The sequence below is a fragment of the Manacus candei genome, unplaced genomic scaffold (assembly GCF_025592945.1).
Source record: "Manacus candei isolate 608988 ecotype Guabito, Panama unplaced genomic scaffold, ASM2559294v1 h1tg000008l, whole genome shotgun sequence".
Lineage (NCBI taxonomy): Eukaryota > Metazoa > Chordata > Aves > Passeriformes > Pipridae > Manacus > Manacus candei.
This window is the reverse complement of record NW_026138056.1, coordinates 23,409,786-23,432,623: the sequence shown is the minus strand read 5'-3', so window position 1 is coordinate 23,432,623 and position 22,838 is coordinate 23,409,786. Positions and strand designations below refer to the sequence as shown.

The 22,838-nt window shown below is 44.8% G+C and overlaps 2 protein-coding genes across 3 annotated transcripts in view; one reads left to right on the top strand and one right to left on the bottom strand.

Moving 5' to 3' along the window:
- The first annotated feature begins 16,250 nt into the window (after positions 1-16,250).
- On the top strand, positions 16,251-19,536 carry CRH (corticotropin releasing hormone). Of its 2 annotated transcripts, XM_051771399.1 has the most exons (3): positions 16,251-16,269; positions 17,864-17,969; positions 18,508-19,536. In XM_051771399.1, the coding sequence occupies exon 3, from the start codon at positions 18,523-18,525 to the stop codon at positions 19,054-19,056; it is 534 nt and encodes a 177-aa protein (XP_051627359.1). In that variant the 5' UTR covers positions 16,251-16,269; positions 17,864-17,969; positions 18,508-18,522; the 3' UTR covers positions 19,057-19,536. The 2 variants fall into 2 exon arrangements, with proteins under 2 accessions (XP_051627359.1, XP_051627371.1); XM_051771411.1 differs by lacking the exon at positions 16,251-16,269 and having other exon boundaries at positions 17,660-17,969.
- A 1,097-nt stretch (positions 19,537-20,633) lies between these two features.
- Positions 20,634-22,838, bottom strand: part of TRIM55 (tripartite motif containing 55) — a 36,213-nt gene continuing 34,008 nt past the window's right edge. Inside the window, exon 10 of the mRNA XM_051771065.1 lies at positions 20,634-21,726. Coding sequence (XP_051627025.1) covers positions 21,607-21,726 — 120 coding nt within the window. The 3' untranslated portion in view covers positions 20,634-21,606. The remainder of the gene's footprint in view (positions 21,727-22,838) is intronic.

Genomic DNA, 22,838 nt, shown 5'->3' with positions numbered 1-22,838 from the left:
TTTCTCAGCCAGGACCATCAGACAGATGAAGCTGTCTGGATGCACAGCTGCCAGCAGCACAGGTGTTCTGTGCACCTTCTTCTCCACCACAGTCAACAAGGAATAATCTGTGGTGTATTTCATATATTCTACCCTCTGTTTTCATCTGATTTGAGCTTCCCATATCCAAGGTGCTGGGTTTTCCATTTCACACTTTCTCTGGTTGCCTCTATTTTAACTGCTAATAATCTGCTTGAGAACATTTTTCTGTACAAGTTCTTTATGGTTTCCTACCAACTAGGAGTTTTTAACTCAGCTTCTGAGACTGAGTTAGCAGCAGCAGCAAAATAATAATCTATATTTTACCACATGGTTCAGAAACCACAGAAGGAGAAGACCTCTACCATTCAGATATTAGACAGCATAGTAAGGGTTACTGACAAAACTAAAGTGCACAGTGTCTGTAAAGCAGGCAGGGGTTCTGAGTATGTAGGAAACAATAATGGAGCCAAGTTGCACTACATAGAAAGTAGCAGTTAAGAGTAGTCTCCTGAAGCAAGTACATTTGTGGTGTTGTAAGCCAGGTCCGGCTGAGGGGAAAAACAGGCTTCAAGAAACTTGACTCATGTTACACTACCATAAGATCAGCTTCAGCCCCAATGGTCTTAAGCTTCTCACATTGATATTGATTAAACTCTTGTCACATGAAATATTGATTTCAACTGAATTATTTCTGTTCAGACAATGTGAAGGAGGTGATCTGTCCCTATGAGTGTAGAAGGTTTGTGTGTCCTTTGGAAAATATATAGAAATAGCCTACCCTTCCAGCATCGATTATTGTTTCAATACATGCAGGAACAGGAAAGCATTATGCATGTGCATTTCCCAGTGGCTAGTTTCAGCACTAAAGGGAGAAGTAACATTTGCATTCCTTAAAGAACTGATTGAGATTCTAAAAACAGATTGGAAACTTAATGGTAAGAAAGGCACAGCTTGAAAGTCTTTACTTTTTGGCATGAAAGTGTGGACCAGATTGACACAATCTGTGACGTAGTTTCTAATGAAGCATTTGTAATGAGACATTTAAAGCAACTCAAGAGGCCTCTCTATCCTGTTAGGAAAAGAACACAAGGAGCACATATTTGAAATTCATTCAGCAGTGAATACATAAGCTGATCTTGACATGAATTTAGAGTAGGATTCAATTGTAGATAGGTGCTTGGGGAAGAAGTTGCTTGTAGGAAAAAAAAAAGAGAGAGAGAGATAAATTAAGAGCTAAAACAGTTGGAGGAAACTCTTGGGAAAATTACCAAGAAGAGAGAGAGAGAGGTTTCTGCTTATTGAACTGTTGAATCATGAAACTGATTTCAGCTGGAAAACTTTGTGCTGAAATTTCATGCAAAGACAAATTTGGTTTTCTCAGCAGGTAAGTGAGAAGGGTGAGATCTTCTGATCTCTGCTTCTCATTCACATCTTGTTTACCCCAAGCAGGGAGGTGTCTTTGGTGCTCACTAACACACTGTAATGAGACCTTTTCAAACCTCTGCTGTAGCTGGGATGAGTATGATCTACAGATTTTTTTCCTTATTGTTTAAATGTTTATTAATTAGGCAACTCAAAGCATCCCACTAGGTCCAACCTTGACCCACTAACATCTGTTAAAATCATAGTTTACCTTATTTCCCTGCTGAAAAACACCTGTTTCCCTACAGAACACCACAACAAATGAATGGCTGTGCTCTAATGATCTGACCTTGATACTGTAGTTCTCTTTTCTGATCCTAAAATATTGTTATTGCTTGCTTTCTTTGCTAATTAGTTAGGGATTAATTTCCCACCTAATCTGCTTTTTGAATATAAAGTGTTTTTAAGTGCCAAATATTGCTGTTACTGCTGATTAGGTTATTAGGTAACAATCAGCAGCTGAAATAAGACTTCCCAGAATGAGAAGCAAGCATGGCACTCTTCCATCCTCTTTCCTGTCTGTGGAATGACTGACCTGCTCTGAAGCACCTGTACAGCATACTTGTAAACACCTTGTTGGAGTGTATATGGCCACATATATAAGGCTATATGACATAGCCAAATTCACAGGTGCATTTTAATACCCGATTGCAAAATTTACTTTTGGATGCAACGGCAGCTATGCAACTCCCAACATGAGTTGCATGTGCCACTCTACAGCCATCCTTCAGGGCTGTAATCCAGAGATGTGAAAACCCAAAAAGACTAATGCCTTGTTTCACATGGCCTGACTTTTGACCCAGTTTATAAGCCTAATATTTCCTCTTGGTTGGTTGTAGACCTTCAGAGGTGATAATTGAAAACACTAGGCAGGAGGAATTAGGTGGAAGTTGGGCTGAGCAAACCTGTGCACAGGCTGTCTCCTGTAGCATGTGAACGTCAGAGAAATGTCTAATTACAAAAGCTGTCATCTTCCTCAGTAGTGACTGGCTAACATCTAGCATGGGCACAAGGGAAGTTCTTGTCCTGGACAAGAAATTTTTGATTGATTTTGCTGTCAGGATGTAAGTCAGGAAGGCATTCCCAACTGTAGCCTTCAAAACTAGGTCTGCAGCATCTTTTAGGTCTGGGCCAATGTTGTGCTGCTGAGCTGTGTCAGGGAAGGAGCTGGCTTTATGTTGTCAAGTGTAATAAACGCAAATGTTAGTATGAATTTGCTAACAAATGAAGGTAATTGGGCTCTTTAGGAGGGAATGAGATGACAGCTTTTACTGTACTTCAAATATCAGTCCCAATTACTGTAAATACGATCACGATGCAAAACATTAATTAGGAAAATCTGAACTGTTTGAAATGTAGAGTCCCATATGAATGATTAACTACATGCAAAATATTGTGCCTGATTAGAGGCATTCTACTGAGACATCCATCTGTGAGCTCAGAAAAACCTGGTAGAAAGAGAGGAGAGATCACAGCACTGAGGGAATAGCACAGTTGAGAAGACCTAGGAGGAGACTGGATCATGCATATCTCACGTAGGGCTTCTGGACAGTGACACCTATGTATCCTGTATTCTTCCCTGTAAGCATCTTCAGAAATATAATTTCAGGTGTAAGGAAGTCAGACCCCGAAGCAGTACCTGGCTTGCTCACAGTCACCTGGGATGACAGTACCAGAGAAAGGAAATGAGTATCGGTCTTCTAGGTCTTACCCCAAAATCTAGTTCTTATTCCTTCCATCATTCCATCCTTGTGGAAGTGGATGTTCACAAAAAGGTGGGAAATGAAACTTCTCAAAAAAGACAATGGTGAACATGCAATTATAGAAAGCCCAGGAACTACCAAATTACCTGTAGATCACCCCAAGTGCTCTTTCTGATACTGGTGGTTCTCTGCATTAGCAAGAATGCTTCAACTGCTAATGAAAGAACCCACCTAGAAATACCAGCTCCAGATATTTCTGATAGGATAAACACATCCACCAGTTGTCTCCACTGAGTCATGGGCAAACCCTAAGGTGAAGGGCATTCTTCCTAAATAATATCTGTATAAGGCCTTTAGGACATAGCTTGGTAAAAAGATTGATCTAGGGGAAAAAAAGGAAAGAAGTAATCTCCAATCTTGTGACTTAGTTTTATTCATGTGTTCTTTGGCAGAGAGAGGGACCATGAGAGCTCAAAACATTTCATCTGCTGGTTTGCGTCTTATTTGAAATGCATTGGTCTTCTCAGTTAATTAAAAATACTAAATAACTCTGCTATTGCTGTTTTATTATGAAACGTGGGTATATGTTGCCAAATGGGCTATTTTAAGTAAAATATTCAGTTGTAGTCTAAATGTACTATTGTTCCCCATTTGGACATAAGTCCATAGCCAATGAAACATAAAAGCTGACAAAATGGTGTTTTTTGTCAAAACCTTGGTGAAAGAATAAAGCAACAAAGGATAATTGTTTGTACTTTGGATTTCTTTTTCAATCAGTTGTCAGCATGAAAGTCCCCTCTCTTTTTTTGGTGGTGGTGCCACATTCATTGCTGGTAGAACTGCTCACCACCAGATCACCCACTGATCCAGCTGGAGCATGAATATATGCTCCCATTTCTGTCAAATTACTCACATCACGTGCTGCGGTATTTATACTGCCTCCATCTTCTGTGCCAGTATTTGGGGGAACAGATGATACCCAGAGCAGCACAAAATTTGCTGGTACAAAATTAACTTGCTTTTGAAGAATTTTGATCCAGCAGCACTTTGCACCAGGTGGCTGCAGCACTTTTGATCCAATACTAGCAGGCGCCAGGTCAGATTTGCAATACTCAGTACTTGGAGCTGTGTGCCCAGAGCTTGCTCTGATCATGGCATGGGCTTTTCTGCTTTTCTTTCTGAGCAGCTTTAGTCTTCTCCGCCCTCTTTCAGATGAGTAGCCTTCCAAAAACAACGTCCCTGCTTGTTATACTGATGTATGGCTTTATTGGTGATGTGCACGCGTTTTGGGGACAGAGAATAGTATCGCTTATTGTCTGATTCCCTAGAGTACTATAATTGATGCTTACATTTATCCCAAAATGGAAGGTGGCCGTTACATTCATTTGTTCCAAAGAAAATTGATCTAGTGCATAACAATGCAGGGGAATACAAAATATATAAGAATATAATAAAGATAAATTATGTAATGTCCTAGCATTTGAATTTTTTATCTCAGGCTCTTTTTATGATGAAATAAAACCAGGTTTATTCATGAGCAGCTTAGAAAAATATCACTTCAAGTGTTCTATCAGCTAATTGTTTAGGAGCTCTTCAAGAAATTCCCTAACCATTGTCCATGAAGCTACATTTTGTTAGCTACTTCTTGTTGATTCAGAAGTAACAGCCTTCAGTGGTCTATTTTCATAGATTAAAGTTGATGAAGGAGACATAATTGCCCAGATTTTAATGGAGACAAATATAGAAAACACTGGGAGCTGTAAGAGGAGGGTTCTTTTGGGAGCCTTTTAAAATCAGTTGCTAAAGAGTGGCGCAGGTAACGAGTGATAAGTAGTTAGCTGATAATAAAAATGGTTATTCACTGCTCTTGTGGTCTTGATTTGGTTTGTCTGTGCACACTGTGCTGCAAAACTGTCACTGAAACCTCACCATGTGATCGTCTCAGCAGAAATGTACCTGCTCTTCCTAATGTTGCTCAAATTTCCACTGCAGCACAAAAATTTCCTTTTGAGGATGGCTGCATGGAGGGAACAATTCCCTGGGGATTGATTTCTCAGTTCAGCCATTCACCAGCAGGGCAAGAAAAGCCTCAGCTATTGCAGATGCTCCTGTCAGTACTGCTGTAAGTAACTCCAGTGTTGTTTTTGCTGTCTTACTCCAGGTCCTTAACCTGAAATATAGTGCAATTCACTGTCACTAAAAGAGCTTCTGGTAATTCATCCCTAAAGTAGGATATTTGTCACTGATGAAAGGCCTGGTGTTAGTTTTAAGCATTATTTAACTCACACATCTTTGGTAGTGTGTGGCTCTAGTGCTCAGCTTAGAGACAATGAGATGAGATTAACTCATGAATATTTGCATTTGAGGTAGTTGTTCTCATTATACTAAGAGTGCTTTTGTGTGTACAGTTTCAAGAACTCTAGGAAATGAGCAGGAAGAATTGAGCATGATTGCTTTCCAGAACAGCTAGCCCCTAAAACTACAAAACAGGTTATACTCTTCCTAACAGCATAGACAGCTGGGGGAAACTAAACAACATAGCCTGGAAATATTATAAAGCACAGAGAGTCCAGCCATCTTTTATAGTCTTCCCATCTGAAAATCAGATGGAATAGTTGTTTGCTGGGCACAAGATAGCTGAGTTCTAGCACCACCTCTTGGCTCCCACCTGCAGGTATGGGATGATTCCAGATAAATAAATGAATAATGGGTAATCAGGAAGCTTAACCTTTTTGAATAAAGATAATTCCACTCTTCTCTTCTTCTCAGAGAGATATTATTTCCATAGCTAGAAGCACAAAGCAAGTAACCTACCAGCCTTACAAAGGACTGCCAGATTTCTGGTATTTCCACTAGAAATCTGAGCTGCGGGTGATGGTCTATGTTGTTTATATTGTGGAAGAATCAGAGCTTCTACAATCAATCATATAATCAATTACTTCCTTTTTCAGTGTAAAGGCAGTGATGCCAGATGCAAAGATATCTTCCCTAGGAAAAGAAGGATCTTGCCAGTTTTACAGATGCACTGTATAGCTGCAGTTCTCTTTTTCCTATCACAGTCATGTACATGTTAGGACCTGTTATGGGGCTTGCTTATTTTTAATGCAGATATCATTCACAGAGCACTCCTCAATCAATCTTTGTTCAGACAGATTAATGAAATAAAATTCTGTACTATCCTATTAAAATTCCATTCGATTAAACACAAAGCCTGTCTCTGGATCACCAAGTCCCTAAGCTGCAGACTGCTCCCCATCAGAGCCCCTAAGCACAAGCTGCATGATCAGGCCCTTGGACATGGAGTAGGAGGCAGAGAGCAATGTTTGACTGAAGTCTCTGGCAAGAGAATGACAGACCTGTGCTATATTTGTGAAGTATTGTAAGCACTGTAATACTTGCTACTTCCTCAGCACTTGGAAGGATAGTACAGTTGAAGACACATCTAGTTTATGGATAGTAAACGAAGCATCTGTTAGTTCCTGAGGGAAAATGCAGTTGGGAGATACAGTCTGAGACTGGCTGGCATAATGCTGATGCTGTGTTTGGCAAACTGGAGAAGGCCAGGTTATTATTGGGGCATATAATCTGTATATGCCCCATCTGAAACTGTGCTATCAAAGTATTTCTTTATTTCTCCAAAACCACTAGGAATTATACATGCCATGAGTTCAAAGCATTTTCTGTGAGAAGTGAGAAGCCACTGGAAGATTTATTTCAGTTTAGATTTTTGAAAACATCTTAGTCTGTCTCAAGATACACCCTAGCCATAACTGAAGGCTGAAGGGTAAGTAGACAAGTTGGTTTTGTTATTGAACAGAGGCAGGTTATCGGTGGGTGTCAATGGGTGTGAAGAGATTAACCAGGCTGTTGTCTGCAACTCCTCTGCAGTTGGCATCATTCATGTCCAAATCTTACAAAATTGAAATCAAGCTGAACAGGACCTCTGAGATGCTGTGGTGGAAATACATGCAGATGGAAAACTTATTCTTTGTAGCTCCAGTCATAATGACAGATAGTGTGTAAAGATATTTAAGCTATGGCATTCATTTTTTTGGAGCATGAGGCAGCTCTGCCTCAAGCTCCGTGTGTTATCTCAAGTAGACTCATGCAGAGAGACAGGGTTGCACTTCAGGGTGGTGTTCAAGATTTAAAATCTGGCCTTGATCCTAAACTGGGACTTTGTTTTCATTCTCTACAAAGAAAGGGTAAAATAACACCTTGTTTTCCATCAGCAGATTTGACTCTGTTTGATGTTGACTGTAGTGGATTTTTTTAAGGTATTATCACATAGCTCATTTTTTGAAATGAGGACCTGTTGTGAGGGCCCAAAAATGGGATATTTACCCCTTAGCTAGGTATATAGGACATGTTTATTGGAAGCTTTGCCTCACATGTCTCTAAGCAGCTGAAGGAGAGAGGATAGTCCTGTGCCTGTGGCAAGAGACGTAGTACCTAGCTACAACAAAAAACCCCAAACAAGTGGGACAATTCCTTTTATCTCAGAGTGGATAAATACCTCCTTTTGTTGCTCCCTGGAGGATCCACTCAAGTGTTTCCTGGATCTAGATAAAACTATGCTGGAAATGTTGGTTGGTTGTGATATGCACAATATTCCTTCTTGCTCATTTCTTTAATTTGAGATTTATTTGTTAAAAGAAATAGCAAATGCACCCAGAGACGAATCCTGCCTCATATGCACAGCCACTCTAGTGGTGAAATTGGAGGGTGTCTTGAGTCACACATATGTGCCTACTGCATTGTTCTTGTTGACATGATGAAGACATGATGAGGCAGTTCAATCACCTGTTGCCATTTAGAAGCCAGTTCATTTACCACTGCCCTTATTTTCCAGTTCACCAGTTTCTTGTTATTGGCATCTCCTTCCCATTCCTGTTCCATAGCATGCAGCCAGCCTCCATCACACAGCTCTGCCAAAAGCTCTGCCAAGACAAATAGGAGGAAAGTGTGTGCTTTTTGCTTTGGGGCCAAAAAAAGTTTAATTACAGTCAGTGTCAAACCCCTAGATTTCAAGATGCACAATTTCATTCCCTCTAAGTCAAAACCAGTACCTTTTCCCCTTCAGGATCATTCATACAGGTAGGAAAGCAAGGGACTGAGATGTACTTCCCACACTATATTCAGGGTTCCTCTTCCTTCTCCTACTAGCAAAGAGAGAGACCCTTCTCACTCTCAAGCCTAAGAGGAATCCTGACTACATTCTAAGTGCTTTTGTGTCAAACAAAACCATCTTTTACTAGATGTGTTTCCAGGTTCCTTTGAATCTGTCTCTCATGACAGAGGCATTGCTGAACCCACTTCCTGGGGCGGCATCCCTTGGAGGTTCAGATGAGCTGTCTGGTTGAGCCAAGAATTTTTAAAATCTTCTTTGGGGACATGATACTCATAGAAAACTGATGAGAGACAACCTCAGGGAGTTTATTATTATTCACGCTGCTGTCTTAACAGTAACACTCAAAGGTCAATGGCACTCACTGTTAACACCTTAAATTTGGCTGCTCTAAAATTATTTTTCACACAGCTTTCACTAAGAGAATTGAAAAAGCCTTATAGGGACATTCCCAACCTTTGTATGCCCATATATGTGGCTGACTCAAAAGAGACATTATCAACTCAAGTATTGCCTAAAATTAGACTTTATTTACTGATTACAGTTCTGATGCTATTTTTTAAGTTTAAAAAATTCTTTGGCCCCTCTGCTGGCAGATATCTGCTCCCTTTTGAAAGCATCCTAGGAGGATCTGTGAACTTGTAGCTCCTAATGTCTTTGAGGCCAACCTATGGCTCTCTACTGTAGTAACTAACTCCTAAGATTTCATCCTTTCTCTGTCCTTTGGTATGAGCTGGGTTACATTGGAGATGGGTGCTGAAGAGCTGTTGGCATTTACTCTGACAGTTTTAGCCCAGTTTCAGTTCAACTGGTGATACCGGGGCACGTACAGCAGCACACATTGAGAAAGTGCTGAGCCACTGCTATTTCAAACCCATGTGCTTGCTCTTGCAAAGAAAAGCAAGGAGCCACCAGCCTTCAGCAAGAGTCTTACATGAGATGCAGTATTGCATTGCCAGAGCAGTGTGGAACAAGCTCGAGTAGCCCAAACATCTCTGCACCGATGACATGAGGTAGGCTTGCCTGTAACACTCCCATCCTGCAACCTTGCTTGGATGTGGTATTTATACATGTGTCCTGGTGCTAGTTTTAGTTCAGACTGTAGGCCTTGATTCTGGGTAGTGTTGGACTATCTCAGTACAGGATGCACTTCAGTGCTAAACAAAATTAGTTATATATGGATATTCAGTAACTTCAGGGGTGGTATTTGCAAAGCAATTTGTGATCTGCTTCTTGTCAAGTGGCCTGTTGTCAAGCCACTGGCATCACTGTATTCTAGTGAAGGAGAAATCATAAGCTTAGTGCTTAGGAATATTCATAATCCATCTTACTCGATTTTCATATTTGCTAGGCTTTTAAACCGCTAGGTTTTTAATGACATCCTCAGGCCAAAGACATACCTCCTTCTAAGTTTACTGGAAAGTCCTAGTCATAAAGAAGCAAGTACAATACCTCATTGCTACTCCCCTTCTCTCCTCCAGCGTCAGGAGTTAAGAATAAAGCCAGTACTTTCTTTCAGACTAAAATCTTCCTATGATACTGACAAAATAATATATGGTGATGTGTGTGTCGCAGTACCATTCATAGCCCCTGTCATGACATCCATAATAATGACAAAGCAGAAGAGAGATGAAGGAAACCAACCAGTGAGTAAATTCATTAAGTACATGATTTCCAATAACAGTAACCCACAGTGAGATTGGGAACGGTTGAGAAATCTGGATATTTTGCCTGGTGGAGACTAATAATTTCTTTCATTTATTGGCTGGTATAATTTGTGTTTCTATTCTGTACTTTGATTCCTTCACCCAGTCTTTCATCTTGGCTATATCAAAACCTATTCCAGACAATGCAGCCCTGAATTAGAGGAACCAGACAAAAAGTCCTGCCAAAATCTCAAGAGTAAACTGCAGTTTTGTATTAGCATTGTCTTCTCTTCATAAAGTCAAGTCTTTTCAAATAAAACTCCATTGGCCTCTGGCTTAGAGAAATGTTTGTTGATCCTGCACATCAGAGATGACGATGAAAACCAACTTCATGTTCCCAGCTAATTGAACACTACCATTTACTATAACGCACTGCTTGAATTGCAGGAGCACTTAAGATTCCTATTCACAGACTAGGGCATTGCTATGCTAGACACCAGATAGGCATGAAACAAGAAAGAAAGTCCCTTCCCTAAAGAATTTTCAGTCTTTGGCATGAGTATGGTCATTACAAAGATAACAATCTTTTTTTCCAAGAAACGCCTCATCTTGTTCATTATCCCTTGCAATTAGTCTCATGGGGCTCCACTTCCAGCAACGCGCACCTGTTAAGTGCAGCCTATTCAGAGCTTTGATTCTTCCATTCTTTAATGAACAACAAATGCTGCATTAGAGATGTGTGCTCCTTCAAATATGCAGACATCTGAATTTCTAATTGTTTAGCATTAGTCATAACTTAAGTAGGACAGAGCAGATTCTATATATAGCTCATTGCCCAGCCATTCAAGATAGATAGTGTTTGTATTTCTTCCCATATTTCCTCACTTGAAAGGAGTGAGAAGGCAGTTGCAACATCTCAAGTATTCCAAAATTGTTCTACCCTCATATCCTTTTCCCCTAGATATTGAGATTGTTTTCAGAATCATAAGATTTTTAAAGAAGATTTAATTCTCAGTTCTTCTGATGTTTATCTGGGAGTTCTCAGCCTTGATGGTATAGGCGATGATGCCTTTAAGCTTGAAAGCTAAATTTTCTTTTTTTAATTTCTAACAACAGTTGAAGTTGTAACAAGATTCCAGGAGCAGGAGTTGCCCTTAGTATACCAAATCTCCTTTAAATTGCACTGGTCATTTTCCCCCTCTACTCAGTTTTAATTTCTCAGTCTTGTTCTCATGTTGTATGTGCTCTTACATGTGAATATATCATGTGTCTTACATTACTGCATCTGGCTCTGGGGTCCTCAGCACAGGAAAGATATGGACATGTTGGAACAAGTCCAGAGGAGGGCCACAAAAACGGTCAGAGAGCTGGGACACCTCTCCTGTGAGGAACGGCTGAGAATGTTGGGGCTGTTCAGCCTGGTAAAGAGAATGCTCTGGGGAGACCTTAGAGAAGCCTTCCAGTACCTAAAGGGGACTTATAAGAAAGATGGGGACAAAGTTTTTGGCAGGGCAGGTTTTGATAGGACAAAGGGTAATGGTTTTAAACTAAAAGAAGGTTGATTTAGACTAGATATAAGGAAGATTTTTTTTACGATGAGGCTGGAACAGGTTGCTCAGAGATGCCGCATCCCGAGGAACATTCAAGGCTGGGTTGGACAGGGTCCTGGCTGAGTTGAAGCTGCTCCTCTTCCTTGCAAAGGGGTTGGACTAGGTGACCTTTAAAGGTCCCTTCCAACCCTAACTATTCTGTGATTCTATGACTATGAAGGAAATCCTGGTTCACAATGAGCATACATGGTGGATGTTTTGCAATCAAGTGAGGGTTGTACTTCCTGCAAATTCAAACTGCAGTGTTAATCCCATTACTTTCTTTTCCAGCAACTCTCAATGGGTTGTCCATTGAAGAAACATGGATTCAGAAGTTTGCTCAAATTTCTTCTGCCTGGGTGCTGGAAAATGCCACACCAGCCCAGTTGTGCCCAAATGTTTCTCTTGATTTTCCTAGTGGTGCTCAGATCCATTGGCCTGGCAACCTGGTTCCCTCATGCTTGTGACACTGCTGCAGCTTCAAACCTGAACGAACTAACATTACTGCTGACACTAATGGCTGATGGCAGGCCTGATGCTGCACATGATGAGAGCAAGACGGTCCCTGGTGTCAGTGTTGTGTTTGAGGGCTGAAGCCATCCCTGGCCTAGTGGTCTTTCCCATAGGGACATGCTAGCTGGGCAGACAGGCTCTTGTCTGCTCCTGGCCTTTTGTGGACAGTTCCTCACAGACTCCCTGGAGCAAGCCCGTCAACAGCCGTCCGCAATTCAGTTACAGCATTGTGGGATTCCTCTCTGTGCCCCTCTCCCAGTGCCAAGTAAAGGGATGGTGCTGGGATTTAACCTCCCAGGACAGAGATATGCCTCCCAGGACGGAGAGAAACACTGTGTTATTCTCACCTGCCCTTCTCTGAAGGTCCACCCTGGTCTCCCCTTGGCCAGAGGCTTGGCCTGTATGCCTGGTACTTGCCCTGCCTTGGTTCAGCATCCCCCATTTTACTCACTGGAGCCCAGACTCTGCTTTCCATACTGGCTGTGTGTGTCCTTGTCTCTGCTGCTGTGAACTAGGGTGAACCTGGCTTTTTCAGTGGGTTGTTCCAGATGTGTGCAAGATGCAAACACTAATCCTTGTCCTTGCCCCAGTCTGTGCCAAAGACAAACAAACAGATTGCACGCTCAGCTAACCATCAACATTTCTCTCATGGCCAAATGTACCCAGATGCCAAGACAACCAGGAATACCAATTGCTCAGCACTCCCAGGGAGTGCTTGTTTGATGGATTTCCTTGTTGCTACCAATAACTGTGAGATTAGTTCCTGCGACATTATCATTAACAGCATAGAGGGCTCACACACGTGCCTGTGCAGCCTTCTCTAGCCCTTATTCAAGAGCAAGAATAGCAACTGACAAGTCTTGTGAGGTAAATATAAAGGTCAGCTGTTGCCTCCCTGGATGAGGGCTGTCAGGAGGAGAAAGGCGCAGCCCTTGCTGCCAGCACGCTTCTCCCAGCCTCTGTCTGCAACTTCCCTTCTCTGCTCAGAAGAAGAGAGCGATGCTGTGAGGCCTCCCTAAGGGCTTTTTGGTGATGTTCAAGACCGCGTGGGCGCAGCTCCACTCCGTGTTACACGTGTTGTTGGGAATATCCCCCTGGGCATGAAGGTCTTTGGGCAAAGGGAAAGCTGTGGCTGGGCCAGCAGATCCATGCTTGAGATTCCTGAGCAGCACACTCTGGCCCCTGCTCAGCTGGAGGTCAGGCTTTGGGAGGAAAACTGTCCCTGCAAATCCACACGTGTGTGAGGCGCTGTGAACGGCTGTGTTCTTCCCAGACATGGTGGAACCACGAGGATATTCCTGAGGAATTTTTCCTTCTGCTGGGACCCCCAAGCCCATAAAATTATGTCTTGTGGGCAGCCGTCTGGGATCAAGAGTATGAATATTAAGTCATGAGTGAAAATAGTCCTCTGGTTGAGCTAATGAACTTGGTCTCAGATATTGCAAGATTCACTCCTGCTTCATGCACAAATCCTGGAGGGATATTGGATAAATCTCTTCACCCTCTCATGCTGTTTTGCCCCACTGTTAAGTTTGGGAAATTAAGGTGCTTTCCTCTCTTTCACAAAACTATAGGAAAACCTGTCACAAGTTATAGATGGAGCTCTGCTGTAAGGGTGAGCATACCACAGAAAATCCTTGTGGCAGGAGCATGTGACTTCCTTCCTGAAGGAAGGTGATTGAAAAATGGAAAGAGAAATTAAAAGTGAATGAGAGAATTTTGAAGACATCTGGGGTCAGAAGAAAGGGCAGATAGCTCAGCTCCTTATCAGTTTCGTTCTTCATCCCGACCTACAACATACTCCTTTGTATTTAATTGATTTATTTTCATTGATTTTTATAACTCACTTTAAGTGAGGTTCCCTATGATTATTCTAGCAAACTCAGTCTGCTGAGGAATAATAGGCAAATGTATTTTGTTCTTAAAATGACATTACCTTCAGGCATAGTAAGATACCCTGAATATTTCTTTTCTTTTCTTTTTTCTTTTCTTTTCTTTTCTTTTCTTTTCTTTTCTTTTCTTTTCTTTTCTTTTCTTTTCTTTTCTTTTCTTTTCTTTTCTTTTCTTTTCTTTTCTTTTCTTTTCTTTTCTTTTCTTTTCTTTTCTTTTCTTTTCTTTTCTTTTCTTTTCTTTTCTTTTCTTTTCTTTTCTTTTCTTTTCTTTTCTTTTCTTTTCTTTTCTTTTCTTTTCTTTTCTTTTCTTTTCTTTTCTTTTCTTTTCTTTTCTTTTCTTTTCTTTTCTCTCCTCCCAATTGTCCTAGAATCCATAATATTTATGACAATCAGATTTAGTTTTCTTTGTATCAGGACTACCAAAAGGTGAAATGGAAATGTGATACATATACGTGTCAGTGTATGATTAATGGCACCTCAGAGTGAGTGAGATGAACTGAGTTTACCTGAAATAATGGCAGATGGTAAGAGAGCATGTTAGAGAGCTGATCACAGGGATCAAGAATGGTGGTGATCACATGAAGGGGTTCCGTGTGATGATGTGGAAATGTTTGCTGAATGCAACAATAAGAAAAATCCTTACTGCCTTCTGACAAAGGCTGGAGGGGTAATGAAACATTGCACTGTGGTAGAAAGCTGATCTACATTGAGTGTGTGTCCTTCCATGTTTCTAGTTGGACATCTTCAAAAATACATGGGGTAAGAGCCATGCCCTCAGTTTAACATCATCCCCTCTGTATTACTATATTTAGAACTGTGTGATCTCTCTGCTATGGTCCGTCAGTGAGGAGGGGATTCTTCACACCTCACATTAGCTGTCTAAAAATTCAGTGACTAGCTAAGGTAGTTGCCTGCACTCCCTTTATAGGCAAGAGAATGAGGTGAGCTTCTCCAGAAACCTGAAAGTACTATATTGCAATGGGATGTATCATGCTCTGGGCATGTTTTTGCTTTCCCTTAGCTACCTCAGACTAGCTGTAATTGCTTTTCAGTAGGTGCTTGAGTTTGAGATCACTAAGGCTAAAGGGTGCGTGCACTCAACCCAAGTCGGTGGAGAGGAAATGGGCCTTGTCAGTGCTTTTTATTTCTAGACAATGTTATTTTATGATTCACTGTAAAAACTCTGTTTGCTCCTGATGCTTGTGGAATGAGTCAAATATGAATACTTTTCTTATGAAGGGTATGCTAATCTCAAATTACATCACTAAACATAAAACTCTAATCCAGATGTACCTGATATCCTCCTTGTCTTTCTTTTTCACCTCTCTGATGAGAACCCGTGATTTCTTCTGTTGTAATCTCCTTCAGTAGTGAGATTTCACTTAGAAACTAGTGACTCTGGAGAGTGGAATTCTGTACTCCTAGGCAGTCAGTTCTGCATTTGAAGTGCTGGGGGAAGTACTTTTTGGTTTGTGTATCTGTGATATTTTATATTCCTCATTATCAAGGTATCCAAATGTCTCACAGTCTTCCCTGCATTTAAATTGTTGCAAACCCTTTCACACATCGCTCAGGATCTATGAGGGAAGTGGGGTAATAAGACCATATAGGATTAGAAACAAGCTCGCATGAGACACTGCAGATGTCAGGGGTCAGTAAAAAGGGGAGAAGAAACTGGCGGGTTGTACAGCTCTTGTGAAAATTTGAGAATCCTAGCCCGCTCCCATGTTGCTTTTGCTATACCTGGATTTCTTTAAGGGATAAAACAGGCCAAACCAGTTTGCCTAAAGGGACCTGAATAATAATGTAATTGATTAAAAATGAAACATAACCTGAGCTAGTTCTCATTGGCATCAATCTTTTGGAGGGATGCAGCTCTGTATTATCCAGATTTTATCCACAACATTAAAAAAATGTATTCAGATCAGAATTCTTCCTTCTTTACATATATGATCACATTATTTTAAGAGGTTTTGTGTTTTAAAGAGTATATTAACCTAAAAATGGAGACACAGTGATAAAACCCACCCCAGAGCACATCTGAAGGGTTTGAGTTTAATAAGTACCTCTTACATTTTCCATCAACTGATTGAACTTAGCTCCTGTTTCTTTGAACCTCTTGTTCTCACTGAAAGCCATGCTGACACGCTTTAAAAGCATACAAATAGCTTCTGCTGTGACTAGCTACACAATGTATTATGTTCTGTAATACGCATTTCAGTTCATGAATGCCTGAGCTAACAGAGGTAATGAAGAGCTAAATCTCTGATATTACTACTTGTTTTTCCATTTGTTTCTTCATGATGCACAAGATCTGATTCTTTGGCACTTCACCAAAAGCATCTGAGGCTGGAGGTAGGTATAACTAAAATTGGAGTGTATTACATGCCTAAGGAGATGCTCAGAATTGGGCTGCGGCCAACCTAATGCATTAAGTTGTTTGAACTTTGTTATTTTATTAAGGAAATGGATTGCAGATTTATCACTTATTTAGCATTGATAGCGTATGACCACCTGTTCTGTTGCAACACCTCACTGTGATGGGAGACACGCAAGTGTGTGACCCCAGGAATTTACAGGCTAGGCAAGATAAAACCAGTAGGTTTTCTGTAAAATTTTCCAGTTTAAAGGGGAGGACATGATTGGTGCTGCACCTGAGGCAGTGAAGAAGCACGGCTGAGATGCATTGGCGAGGATGATGGGATGCAAAAACGGAAGAACACACATTACACACAGAAGGGGTGTTGGGCAGAAGTCATTTCTATAGGCAGCACTACTTCCTGAAGAGATCAGAGGGCATGAAATCCCGCTGGAGAGGTTGGTGTAATATGGTCTGGAGCCTAATGGACATGGGAGAGCACTTCAAAGAGAGCTCCACGTGGGATTAGGATACCCCGGAGGGAGGGTGCTTTAGCTGAGGAGGGCAAACAGGGAGGTATATGTCCCTGAGGTTGAAGAGGTGGGGAAGATCAGCTAGTAGAGTCGAGGAGTGGGGAAAAGAGCAGTTGTTACCTCCACCCAAGAAGTGGGAAGACAATGGAGAGGAGCACCGGCCAGACCGGGGGAGTGCGAGCCGGCAGCGCGGAGCCAGGGCCGGGACGAGCAGGCGGCGGTGCAGGCGGTGGCAGGGGAGGAGGAGCGAGAGGAGCGCGGCCCGGGCTGCGCTCCCTTTCCCGGCAGATGCACCCGGCGGCCCCGGTGGCGGCGGCCCCGGACGTCCCCGCCACCCCCGGGGGCTTTCCGCGCCCTCTACCGCTGGCGGGTCCCCGGGCAGCCCCGGTGCCAGCGATGCCGTGGGTCCCTCCCGGCACCGGCACCAGCACTGGCATCTGCTCTGCCTCTTCCCTGCGGGCTCGGCTGCGCCTCTGCCCGCTCTGCAGGGCAAGCGCTGCATCGGCCTGCCCGGGGCGAGGAGCAAAGCGGGATTCCCGCAAAACGCGCGCCTCTCGGAGCCTCCTGTGCTGACCCGACACAGTCGCCCCTTGCGGGCGGGATCGGAGGCGGCGGGGGCCGAGCGGGACCGGGGATAGGGGAGGGCGTCCACCCGGGATAGCAGCCCCGGCCCCGCAGGGCTGGCCCGTGAGTGGAAAGTTTCCCCGGAGTGACCTCTCATAGTACGCGCTCGCTAGGAAATCTCATTCAAGTATTTTTGTCAATGGGGTGGGGGGGGCATCCTGCTCCCCGGCCCCCGGCCCGGCTGACGTCACTGCAGAGGCGATAAATATCTGTTGATATAATTGGACGTGAGATTTGGGGTTGCGATAGCGAAACTCTGCCCATCGCCGCTCCGACGGGCCCCCATGATTTATTCAGCAGTAGATCGGGGCACGCAATCGGGCTGTCAGGAGAGCGTCAGCTTATTAGGCAAGTTCTGCGTGATTCCAGGAGAGGGTCTAAGCTATAAAAATCCCGCGCCCCGGCTCTGATTAGGACCAAATCTGATCCCAAGTTCGCCAGGAGCCGACTCCGAGGGACAGCGAGAGGAAGGGACGCCGGGCACCGCAAAGTCCCACCACCCGCCCTGCCCTGCCCTGCCGCCGCCACCGCCGCCCCAGGTAAGTGCGGGGCCGCGCCTGGCCCGGAGAGGGATGCGCTGCCCTGCGCTGAGCGGGGCTGAGCGCGGAGTCCCCCAGAACGCGGGTAGCTGCCCCGGCCGGCCGTGGTGCGGGGAGACTCGGGGGAGTGGACGCTAGCACCCCGCAGCTCTTGGGGAGAGTTGCCCCTCCGCAGACGCTCCACTCTCCCCCTCGCCCGGAGTGGGTGAAGAGGCGCGGGTCCGCGCACACACGGGGACTCTCTGCAGGGGTTCAGCCCGGCTTGGTCCCCGGGATCTGTCCGGAGCTGCCCCGCGGGGCTGTTCTGCGAGGAGCAGCCGCCTCGACGGCGCGGGTGGACGGGCCGGGATGAGCGCGGTCGGGGGGCGGTGTGCGGTACGCTGTGTGAGGTGTGCGGGGCGCGGAGGGGCGCGGAGCGGCGCGTTTCAGCACCGGGACAGCGGCGGCGGGGGCGTCCCGTCCCCGTCCCCGCGCTGCCCTCCCCGCCGCTGCGGCTCGGCTGTGTAACCCAACCCCCGTTCCTCATCTGCCTCCGCAGATTTGGGCCCCGACCATGAAGATCCCGCTGCTGGTCTCCACGGGAATTCTGCTGGTCGCCCTCCTGCCCTGCCAGGAGTGCAGAGCTCTCAGCAAGAGTCCGGCAGCCGCCCCCGGGGCTCTGCACCAGCCAGATTTCTTCCAGCAACAGCAGCAGCAGCAACAGCAGCAGCAGCAAACTCTGCCTGTCCTGCTCCGCATGGGAGAAGAGTATTTCCTGCGCCTGGGCAACCTCCACAAGAGACCCCTTGGCTCTTTCTCCGCCTCCTCTAGCAGCACCAGCCACCTACAGCCCGAAGCCTCCGCCAGCAACTTTTTCCGGGCGGCGGTGCAACAGCTGCAGCAGCTGCCCAAGCGCTCGCCGGGGAGCCCCGAGAACGGCGAAGCCGAGGGTGAGGCCGTGGAGAGGGAAAAGCGATCCGAGGAGCCCCCTATTTCTCTGGATCTGACTTTCCACCTCCTGCGAGAAGTCTTGGAGATGGCCCGAGCCGAGCAGTTAGCCCAGCAAGCTCACAGCAACAGGAAACTGATGGAGATAATCGGGAAGTGAAACGGCCCCGCCCCACCTTGCCAAAGAGATTCCGCAGTTAGCACAAGAATAATTACACCGTCCGATGTACCATAGTGCTGCTCTGATGTCATCTCTTTATTTTATATAGCTTTAAACCTAGAAGGGTGTGCTCCGAACAGCCTCTGTCCCTTGACTAGCATGCACAACCGTGTACCAAGTGCAGAAACTCGAGTGTCGTTCGTAACCTCCCCTACCTTTATTTATTTCTCCATTTCCCAGTTATTCTAGTGCCATCGCTACGTAGGGATGTGTGAGCATTGGAAGAAATGGTGCCAAGAAGACAGAAAACTTTTCTGCTAGGGGCAGGGAGGTGGGAGGGGGAATCTCTGTAAGCTACTTTCAATTCACTTTTTTTCCTGTAAACATTTTCACAATAAAACATCTTTTCAGCGCTCGGTCGATTTGGTTGTGTAAGAGAATGTTTAATATTTATATTTTTAATAAAAGCTGCAAAGTAAAGACGACTTGATAGACTTTCTTGCCTAGACGCCTAAGGGTTGCTCCGCCTCCTTCAGCGCTTACCGGAGCGTAGGGGGGCACCCGCGTCCGCGGGCTCCCGGGGAGCCCTATATAGCCCCCGGGGATGTTTTTCCCCTCCCCGCCCCGGGAAGCCCCCGTTCCCGCCGGCTCTCCCAGAGGTGCGCCCCGACGGGGGCTGCCCCACGTCGCCGCCCTCGGCACAGGCTACTCCCGAGAACGGGGTGTCGAGGGCAAATCGATGCCTCCCAGCACCGCCGAATCCCATCTCGGCAGCCCCCCGAGGGGGCTCACTGGCTCCTACCGCTGTGGCTGGGGCCGGGCAGCCTCCTCCCGCCAGAGCGCAGCGATGGGAAAGCGGCGAGGCGCTCCCTCATCCCTTTTGCGTTTTCATTCTGGCTCTGCACATCCTCCCCGCGCCCTAAAAGGGCAGATTCCTCCGAGTTTTGGCTTCCCCCGTCCCGGCGGAAGTGCCCAAGAGGGCTCCTTCCCAGGGGCTCTGAGTATGTGTGGAGAAAATGCCAGAGGAGCTAGGGGAGATCTCCCAGGACGACTGGGATAATATAGGAAATCCCTCACCCCGAACCAAATCCCAGAGAAAAGCTGCTCCAGCAGCCGGAGGCGATGCGGTGGCGGTGCTGGGCGGCGCTCTCTCTGGGCTGTGAGAGTTCCAAATATTTACGCGGAGCTCGCCTGTGCAGCCCGACAAACTCTCTCAGGAGCGTTCTCCGGGGAAAACAGATACCAACGAGGGCTGATGTCACTCAGGCCAATAGCGGCAGATGTCCAGGACGGGGGCTAACCCCACACAGCCTGCTAACTGGTCTGCACTGCCAGCTCACCAGTCCTGCTGGGACACAGCGCAGCCCTACGACCTCACACAAAACTGCATTGAGGGCCTGGCTCAGGGATCTGGGAAAGATCCACATGTAACCCTAGTGCAGAACTTGACACCTGGTCCCTATGGCACCAAGCACTCCCGGCAGCCTTCCAATCTCTCTTAAACACTACTGAGAGTTGACACCCTGCTCCCAGTGACAAAAATTGCAGAATGCCACCTTAAATAGAACTTCTAGAACTTCTTTTAAGACACAAATTTGATTTCATTAGGTGGATAAATATCTACAAGGCACATGGAACAGGACAGTCAGCATCTGCCTTTTCTACAGTGCACCATTGGGATTTCAAATTAAACCTTGACTGAGTACCTGTGACCACCTCACTGCATTCTGATTTCATGTAAGAACATGCCCCCTTTTCTACACACACTGATGACTGAGAAGACATAGACACAGATTATGGCTGGACAGGCTGGGCAGCGCTACAGCATTTGCCCCACATATTCAGAGCTGTGTCCTGCATCCACACCTGGGGTCTTGGCCAGTGCTTTTGGTGCATGCATCTTCCTCATTCCTGCCACCGGGAATCTTTCTTACAAATAAAGTGTTTATGTGAGCGTCATCTGTTGTGGCTTAGCAGGAAGAGCAAGTCCAAAGGCAGAAATGGCAGCTTCCTTCTTTCCTCCCGTGTTCCGCAGCTGTGGAGGCACTGGTCAGACACAACCCTGATTTGGGGCTGCCAAGGATGTGATAGTGTCACTGAAGTCCCCAGCACCAACAAGTGGAGATACAGGAGGATATTCAGAAGAAACATTGGTTTGGCAAAGGGTGCTATTAGTGAATATCATACCAGCATTTTAGCTAACAGCACTGATGAAGCGCTTACCCCTATGAGGGGATGTGCCAAAAGGTGAGTAACAAAACACTAGCAGTGCTCAGGGTAAAGCTGTAGTGATGCTACTTTCCCCTTGCAAGTAAAAAATTATTGGAAAACACTTTGACTACAATATAGTATAGTAATTTGTCCCCATGCTCCCATCCCTCTCAGATCTATCATCTCAAGGGTATGATGTGGAGGCCAACTGAGTTCCTGGGAATGAAACCTGCTCGGATGCCCCTTTCCAGGCCAGTTTCTTTGCTGACTGCAGCCAGGCTGCCTGTGCTCACGGTCCCTCCCAGGAGAAGCACACCAGAAGCCAGCCAGAGTGAGTCATCATTCATTCAGTGAGTTCAACCAGGAGAAGGAGAAAACATGACGAGCCGGCTCGTCACCCCTCTCACTGCTCACAGGCGCTTCCTCCACTCGTCCTTGAGCGTATGGTTCAGGACCAGTCTGCAAAGGAAGAAAAGGTTGACAAAGGGAAGAGGAAAATATGAATTGCACTAAAATCCTTAAGATTTCACAACATGCAGGAAAAGAGAATGAAGTGGGAAAGAGGGGAAAAGGCAGGGAGCATGGAAATTTGGGGAGGCCAGCCAGACTTCTAACACCAGAGAAGTCAGAGGGACTTTTGCCATGACCACTGGCAGAGGAAGGATTGTGCCAGGTGAGTATGTTACATCTGTGCAAAGGGCTGTCCCGATTAGGACCTCTGGAATATTATAGCACTGAAGGTGATTAATGCCTGTTCAGAAGAGATTCTGAGCCAGCTTGGCTTGTGTAGCTGGGCCTCCAGATTGATGTGAACCAAAGCCAAAAGTTATTGCCAGTGCATTGCCACTCAAAATGATTCTTGTTCTGCTGTTATGAAATCTGCCTTGGATGTGTTTTCTGTTTTTTTTTTCTTTAAAGAATTTTGATATTTATTTCACTTCAGTTTCACTCAGATCAAGAACAGGAAATAAATAATACAGAGATAAAAGCTTCTGTTTATTTCCTGTTTTTGTTTGCATAGGTATCCTACACGTACAGTAGAAAAATGAATCTGGACATGATATACTGTAGCTGCTAATTAAAGGAATTTCTAAAATTAGTTGAATGTTTGACAGACCAGTGTAATAGGTGGAAATATTTTACTAGTTCCAGTGTTTTCAGATCCCTTTGGCAGAGAATGAAGACATCTTTGTGATAGTATCAAAAATCCTATTAAAAATAAAATACATAAAAATTGGTGATTTGTTAGCTAAGGAATACCTTATGTCTTCATCATTAAGACCATAGTCTAACTTGCAATACACAGGATTTTTTCCCTCTATATTTCTAGATATGCACATACATCATTGTACATTCTTAAAATTAAAATGGCTATACTGCCAGCCTTCTTTGTGCAGTTTCACCTTACTTTGGGAACTGCAGCACGATCTCAGGTGAATTATTTGATGTAAACATACTACTCAATAGAGGGAAAATGACAAAATAGTATCCTCTGAATTTTAACATGTCCTGAAATTGTCCTAAAACAGAAAGTTACCAAAACAGTGATGCTAACAGACATATCCAGCAAA